The sequence below is a fragment of the Mesitornis unicolor genome, unplaced genomic scaffold (genome assembly GCF_000695765.1).
Source record: "Mesitornis unicolor isolate BGI_N332 unplaced genomic scaffold, ASM69576v1 scaffold4490, whole genome shotgun sequence".
Classification (NCBI taxonomy): Eukaryota; Metazoa; Chordata; class Aves; order Mesitornithiformes; family Mesitornithidae; genus Mesitornis; species Mesitornis unicolor.
The window spans coordinates 9,722-17,470 of NW_010157466.1; the positions used below are offsets into that span (position 1 = coordinate 9,722).

Below are 7,749 nucleotides of genomic sequence, written 5' to 3' on the forward strand. Positions count from 1 at the left end.
AAAATCAGCAAGTACAAAACTGCACATTTTTGTCTTTTGTTTTCACTTAGTATTGCAGTATTGCTAGGCAACATGGATTGCAATGTTCTTTAATGTCAAAGTTTTTGATGTTGCTTTCAGAATTTATGCACTAGTTCCCTATTTATTTTCCTCTGTTTTGTCCTCTGGCTCTTAGTTTGTGTCACATATGAGCCACTGGAGTTTAGCTGAAACTCTTCATAAAACTAAGTAAAATTCTAAGCTCCACACATGCCTTCATGGGATTTCTTTTACTTTTGTTTAGTAGAAATAGCATACAGCAGCACTCTGATTAGCAGATTGGTATGGTCTGCTCCCTTTTTGAACAGTTCTTACTCAGTGCAAGATCAAGCTCAAAAAATCAATGATATAATCTGAGCATACATTTTAATTAACAAATATTGGGGATATATGTTTTGTTTTAATATTTTAAAGGAAAAGAGCCTTGTGCCCCACCCATAATCCTAGATGCTAAAGTGGAGGAGAGTTCTGAAGTATCTATTTTAGAAGAAACGTTGTCATCACCAACAGATGTTCAACACCATTTATGGCAGGTTTCTACGGATATTGAAAACACTGAAAGGTATGTATAGAAATTAATTCCTAAATAAAACAAATTTCTGTCTAGGATTTATTTACATTTCCAATTAGGCAGCCAGTATTGCTACTATAAAAGGTGGTAGTAAATTAAATAGACTTAACATTTCTGTTACATTTAACATATCTGGGAGCAACTCCTAAAAGAAGGGCAGAGAGAACTGACATCCTTAATTTGACTAATTACCAGAGGGTAATTGTCAAAAGCTAAGGATAAGAAATTATAGTGCTAGCAGGCCAGGTTCTCTAAAAGGCAGCTTTTGTCTCATTTTAAGTGGTAATTAATTTATACCTGAAATTTGCTGGCACAGTTCTGCATTCATATATCAAAAGCACAGAATCTAATTCACAGCAGTTGTTTCTGCCCACCCATAGTTATGAATGTGAAAGCCTTAGGATGGGAGTGGAACATCATCCACAGGTATGTCAAAGTGGACTTCTCTTACCCTCTTAACTATGTGGTTGAAAGACAAAACTGAGACCCTTTAGTAGTGAGTAATCCTGATGGTCAACATTTCTTTGCAAAAAATACCTGTTTTGATGGCTTTTGATTATCTATTAAGTTGCTCCTGAGTTTTTAATGGTTACCATGTTTATTTATATAAAATAAACTTCTGTTCTACTGAGAGAGTAACTTGGAGGATAAAACTGAGCAATAAGAAAGTCATGCTGCTTCATTTCTAAGAACCATGTTATTTGTAGATGAATGAGGCAAGAATACATTGGTTTTAAATCCTGAAAGCCTTAAGACATTAAAAGCTGCACACAAAATTGCTGGTCTGCAATCTATCTGTAAAACAGGACTCTTTTTTCAATTTATGGCCACTCTCAAATCATATCCATATGTAACTTGCTTTATGAGATGATATTTTGTTATCATATTTTCCATCATCTGCCTTTTAGCAAATTTAATGCCAAAGTCCTCTTAAGAGGGGGTGAGAGTGACAGCACTGTTTCTAAATTTTTCACTTAATGCACAGGGAGCTTATGTGACATGGATTAGCTATGTGTATTATAATTTCCTTATAAACAATGAAACACGTTCATGGCACAAGCTACAAAATCCTGATAAGAGGTATTAAGTTAACATTAGTACTGGCTTGTACTAATTTTAAGGCATATCATGTATTTTCCCACTAGAATCACATTGAGCACACCAACTCATTTAATAGTTAAGGGCCAGAATAGATAACAAATTTGGACTGGATGCTACTAATTAAAATCAGACTGGCTTAAAAGTACTCCCTTGTCAAATCTACTGCCCTTTATTTTGGTATGCATCTTCTGATATGTGTATTTGAACCAAATGCTTGCCCAATAGATTTTTATATTTTTTAATTTGGTTTATTGCTACATTATTTCAGCCTATAAAACTATATTGTGAGCCATTCCCAGTTCAGTCTTCAAGTGCTGTTCTATTGTATCTCTTTCAACTTTTGTTTCCACAGAGATATGAGAGAAATGAAAAACCTTTTAAGTAAACTCAGGGAGACTATGCCTTTACCTCTGAAAAATCAAGGTAGGCTTTATATTTTCTTCATGTAAGGAAAATTAAGATAATTAATGGTTTTACCTTCCATTAGATCTGAAAAATCTAGGGGTTTTTTGGTAGAAATTACAAAAAGAAAAAAAACTAGGTGAAGTCCCTTCCCTACTGTTTCAGTGGAGCCAGAATTTAATATATGAACTTTGTCCTCTTGAGTTTCACATGAGATATTCTGGAAGTTTATAAATATAATATCTATAGACAAAACAATAGACTTTTCCTGGTGACATGAAGGCAGAAACACAACTAATTCCCTATGTCAGGAAGCTTTCTTTTTCTAAGGTGATGAAGGTGTAAATTGCACAGACTATGATAGGAATCCTGCTGAGTGATGCGGTTTGCTTTACCCCTGCAAGGCTTGTAGATTCTGTGATATGACAGTGGCCCTATGCAGAAGAGATACTTGCCTTGAGACTGCTAACAACTTGCTTTTCCCCGTATCTAGCTATAAGGCACCATAAAGAAATGCATAGGGGATGGGATCTCCACCCTATGTGTGTCTTTAGCAATGGGCCTTCATTTTCTGGCCCAGTGTTTTTAAATACTCCACACCTACAGGGACTCTCTTTCTTCATGTGAACAACACTAAAAAGTTATTTTTTTGTTTTTGTTTTGTTTTGTTTTGTTTTTCTTGATAACGTGTATTTCTTAAATGCTGTGCAGTCTTTGCACACTGCCAGCTGATGAAGTATGCCTAATGTGTCTTAGATCTTGTCCCAAGTAACTAAGCAGTCAAATTTTCATCATTATATGGTAAAAGATGAATATAGAATCAATGAATTCATTATACAAGTAAGAGTTTATGGCAGGATGGCTTGACTGAAAAATATTTGAAAGGAGAAAGGGAATTGCTTATGATACAAAAGTGCCATTAGAGACACTGGAAAAATGCCATAAAGTCTGTGCCTAGCCTAGAAGAAAGGAGTATGGTGGAAATAAGGAAAGAAAATACAAATTTGGGGGGTATAAGGCATATACCAACTTGAATTCAGAACAGAGACAAAGGCATACAGAATTCTTTTCTGCTGTCTGGTGTCTACACTGCCCTTCAACCTCCCAGGTTCCCTTGCATAATAGATATGAAGTTCAACTGAACCTTAATGAGGATGATGGTTCTCATAGCTTAGAAACATTCCCAAGGTTAAGACAACTTACCCCCTGCATCAAAACATCTTCCATAAAGAAGAAAAGACAAGTTGTTGTCATAGGGGACTCCCTTCTGAAGGGAACAAAAGGCCCAATATGCAGACCAGACCCATTTTTCAGGGAAGTCTGCTGCTTACCTGTGACCCAGGTTAAAGATGTGAAAAGAAAACTTCCAACTCTGGTAAAGCCCATGGATTATTATCCATTATTGATTTTCCAAGTAGGCAGTGATGAAATCTCATCAAGAAGTCTAAGGGCAATTATGAAGGACTTTAGGGCCTTGGGATATAAGGTGAAGGGATCAGATACACAAGTATTGTTCTCCTCTATCATTCCTATTACAGAGAACGATGAGGGAAGGAACAGGAAGAGCCAGGAAATAAATACGTGGGTCCGAGCCTGGTGTGAGGAGCAGGATTTGGGGTTTTTTTGATCATGGGTTGGCCTACACAACACCACTCCTGATGGCAAATGATGGGGTACATCTATCTTCAAGGGGCAAAAGGATTCTTACCAAGAAGTTAGCAGGGCTCATTAAAAGACCTTTAAACTAGTTTTGAAGGGGTAGAGGGATGAAACCAGGCTTGCTAGAAATAAGCCTGGGGGTGGCATGCCAATGTGCAAGGGGCAGTGTGCTAGCGAGGTCCTCTGGTCTGCCAACTCAGAGGAAGTGGGGGATAGTAATCCAAGTGGCAGCAAAGATGCAAAGGTTATTGATGGCTTAGAAACAACAGCAAATAGTCACTTAGGAATTAAGTCTTCTCCCCTCAAAAGAGTGACGAGTTCAATAGCCCAACTGAAGTGCATCTATAACAATGCACACAGTACGGGCAACAAACGGGTAAGGCCAACAAGGCAGATGTCATGGTAGGAATCTGTTATAGACCACCCAACCAGGATGAAGAGACAGATGAAATATTCTACAAGCAACTGGGAGAATTCTCACGATCACTTCCCCTTGTTCTTGTGGGGGACTTCAACTTACCAGATGTCCTCTTGAAATACAATACAGCAGAGAGGGAACAGTCACGGAGGTTCCGGGAGTGTGTGGAAGATAACTTCCTGACACAACTGGTGAGTGAACCAACTAGGGAAGGTGCTGTGCTGGACCTGTTGTTTGTGAACAAGAAGGCCTTGTGGGGGTTGTGATGGTTAGCATAGCAATCATGAAAAGACAGAATTCTTGATTCTTGGAGAAGTAAGGAGGGGGGTCAGCAGAACTGCCATCTTGGACTTTCAGAGGGCAGACTTTGAACTGTTTAGAAAGCTGGTTGGCAGAGTCCCTTAGGAGGTAGTCCTGAAGGGCAAAGGAGACCAAGAAGGCCTGACATTCTTCAAGAAGGAAATCCTGGAGGTGCAAGAGCAGGCCATTCTTATGTGCCAAAAGATGAGCCGGCGGGAAAGAAAACCAGCCTGGCTGAGCAGAGAGCTTTGGCTGGATCTCAGAAAAAAGAGGAAAGTCTTTGGAAGAAGAGGCAGGAAACTCAGGAGGACTACAAGGATGAAGTGAGGTCATGCAGGGAGAAAATTAGAAGGGCTAAAGCCCAACTAGAACTTAAATTGGCTAATTCTGTGAAAGATAATAAAAAAGTTTCTATAGTTATATTAACAACAAAGAGGAGGGCCAAGGAGAATCTCCCTCCTTTACTGGATGCAGGAGGAACCGTAGTGACAAAGGCTGAGGAAAAGGCTGAGGTACTTAATGCCTTCTTTGCCTCAATCTTTAATAGTAAGGTTAGCCGTTCTCCAGGTACCCAGCCACCTGAGCCAGAAGACAGGGTCGGGGAGCAGAATAAAGCACCCATGATCCAAGAGGAAATGGTTAGTGACCTGCTCTGTCAATTAGACATACACAAGTCTATGGAGCCGGGTGGGATCCACCCAAGGGTACTGAGGGAGCTGACGGAGGTGCTCACCAAGCCCCTTTCCATCATCTATCAGCAGTCCTGGCTGACTGGGAAAGTTCCACTTTATTGCAGGTTGGCAAATGTGACACCCATTTAAAAGAAGGGCTAGAGGAAGCATCCAGGGAACTACAGGCCTATCAGTCTGACCTCAGTGCCAGGGAAGGTCATGGAGCAGATAATTTTGAGGGCAATCAAGCAGCAAGTCCAGGACAACCAGAAGATCAGGCCCAGTCAGCATGGGTTTATGAAAGGCAGATCCTGCTTGACAAACTTGATCTCCTTTTACGACAAGGTGACCTGTTTAGCGGATGAGGGAAAGGTTGTAGATGTTGTCCACCTGGACTTCAGTAAAGCCTTTGACACCATTTCTCACAGCATTCTGCTAGAGAAACTGTTTGCCCATGGTCTGGATGGGCATACACTTCACTGGGTCAAACACTGTCTGGATGGTCGGGCCCAGAGAGTGGTGGTGAATGGAGTTAAATCCAGTTCGCGGCCAGTCACAAGCAGTGTTCCCCAGGGCTCATTGTTAGGGCCAGTTCTGTTTAATGTCTTTATCAATGATCTGGATGAGGGAATCAAATGTACCCTCAGTAAGTTTGCAGATGACACTAAGCTGGGTGGGAGTGTTGATCTGCTGGGGGTAGGAAGGCTCTACAGAGGGACGTAGAAAGGTTGAATTGATGGGCTGAGGCCAATTGTATGAAGTTCAACAAGGCCAATTGCCAGGTCCTTCACTTGGCTCACAACAACCTCATGCAAGCTACAGGCTTGGGGAAGAGTGGCTGTAAAACTGTTTGGTAGAGAGACATCTAGGGGTATTAGTTGACAGCCAGCTAAATATAAGCCAGCAGTGTGACCAGGTGACCAATAAGGCAAACAGCATCCTGGCTTGTATCAGGAATACTGTGACCAGGACCACGGAAGTGTGGCCACACCTTGAATGCTGTGTTCAGTTTTGGGCCCCTCACTACAGGAAGGATATTGAGGCACTGGGGCGTGTCCAGAGAAGGGCAATGAAGCTGATGAAGGATTTGGAGCACAATTCTTATGAGGAGTGACTGAGAAAACAGGTTATTCAGTGTGGAGAAGTGGAGGCTGAGGGGAGACCTTATCGCTCTCTACAACTACCTGAAGGACGGTCGTAGCGAGGTGGAGGTCTGTTTCTTCTCCCAAGTAAAAAGCGATAGGACAAGAGGAAATGGCCTCAAGTTGTGTAAGGGGAGGTTTAGTTTAGATATTAGGAAAAAATTATTTACTGACAGAGTTTTTGGGCATTGGAACGGGCTGCCAAGGGAAGTGTTAGTCACCAACCCTGGAGGTATTTCAAAGATGAGTAGTTGAGGTGCTTAGAGACATGAGCAAGAAGGCAACTCATCTAGCTTGGAGGCACCACCAAGGCTCAATCAGAGGAAGCCACACATAAAAACATCTTCAATTAAGAAAGACACACGAGTCCTAGTCATAGGGGACGTGCTTCTGAAAGGAGCAGAAGGTCCCATAAGCAGACCAGACCCACTCCTCAGGGAAGTCTGCTGCCTCCCAGGAGCCAGGGTCAAGGACATTCAGAGTAAACTCCCTATCCTAGTTAAACCCTCTGACTACTACCCATTGATGGTCTTTCAGGTAGGCAGTGATGAGATTACAGCGAGTAGTTTGAGAGCAATGAAGATGGATTTCAAGGGCTTGGAATGGCTGGTCGGGAGCACAAGTAGTGTTCTTCTCTGTCCCACCAGTTGCAGGGAGATCTGAGGCAATAAACAGAAAGAGCCAGCAGATCAATGCCTGGCTCAGAGACTGGTGCCACAGGCAGGACTTTGGGTTCTTCAATTATGGATCAATTTACACCTCACCAGCTTTGGTGGCAACAGGTGGGGTACATCTATCTCAAAGGGGGAAAAGGATCCTGGGACAAGAGTTAGCAAGGCTCGTAGACAGAGCTTTAAACTAGATTTGAAGGGGGAAGGAGATGTAACACAACTCACTAGCGATGAGCCTGTGGGTGAAGCGCCGACATACGTGGGACAGTGCGCTAGTGAGATTCTTTGGACTACTGTCCCAGTGGAGGTAGGGGATGGAGTTCCATATAGCAAAAAAGATGCAAGAGTTACTGATGGGTTAGTAACCATGGAAGCTCCTGAGAATGTCCAGGTAGGAATTAGGACTTCTCCCTGTGAAAAGGTGGCAGGGCCTTTAGCCCAACTGAAGTGTGTCTACACTAATGCACACAGTATGGGCAATAAGCAGGAGGAACTGGAAGCCATTGTGCATCAAGGTAACTACAATATAGTAGCTATCATGGAAACATGGTGAAATGAGTCACACAACTGGAGTGCTGCCATAGATGGGTATAAGCTCTTCAGAAGGGACAGGTAAGGCAGGAGAAGTGATGAGGTGGCCATGTATGTTAGGGAATGCTTTGACTGCCTAGAGAGTAACGACAGTGACAACAGAGTCAAGTGCCTATGGATGAGAATCAAGGGGAAGGCCAACAAGGCAGATATAATGGTGGGAGTTTGTTATTGTCATGGATTA

At 42.1% G+C, this 7,749-nt stretch overlaps 1 protein-coding gene across 1 annotated transcript in view; it reads left to right on the forward strand.

Annotated features, from left to right (window-relative positions):
- Positions 1-453: 453 nt before the first annotated feature.
- Positions 454-7,749, forward strand: part of LOC104537269 (regulator of G-protein signaling 7-binding protein-like) — a gene marked incomplete at its 5' end in the record, with an annotated part of 11,593 nt that continues 4,297 nt past the window's right edge. The window contains 2 exons of the mRNA XM_010180097.1: positions 454-601; positions 2,064-2,134. Of these exons, the coding sequence (XP_010178399.1) occupies positions 454-601; positions 2,064-2,134 (219 nt within the window). The remainder of the gene's footprint in view (positions 602-2,063; positions 2,135-7,749) is intronic.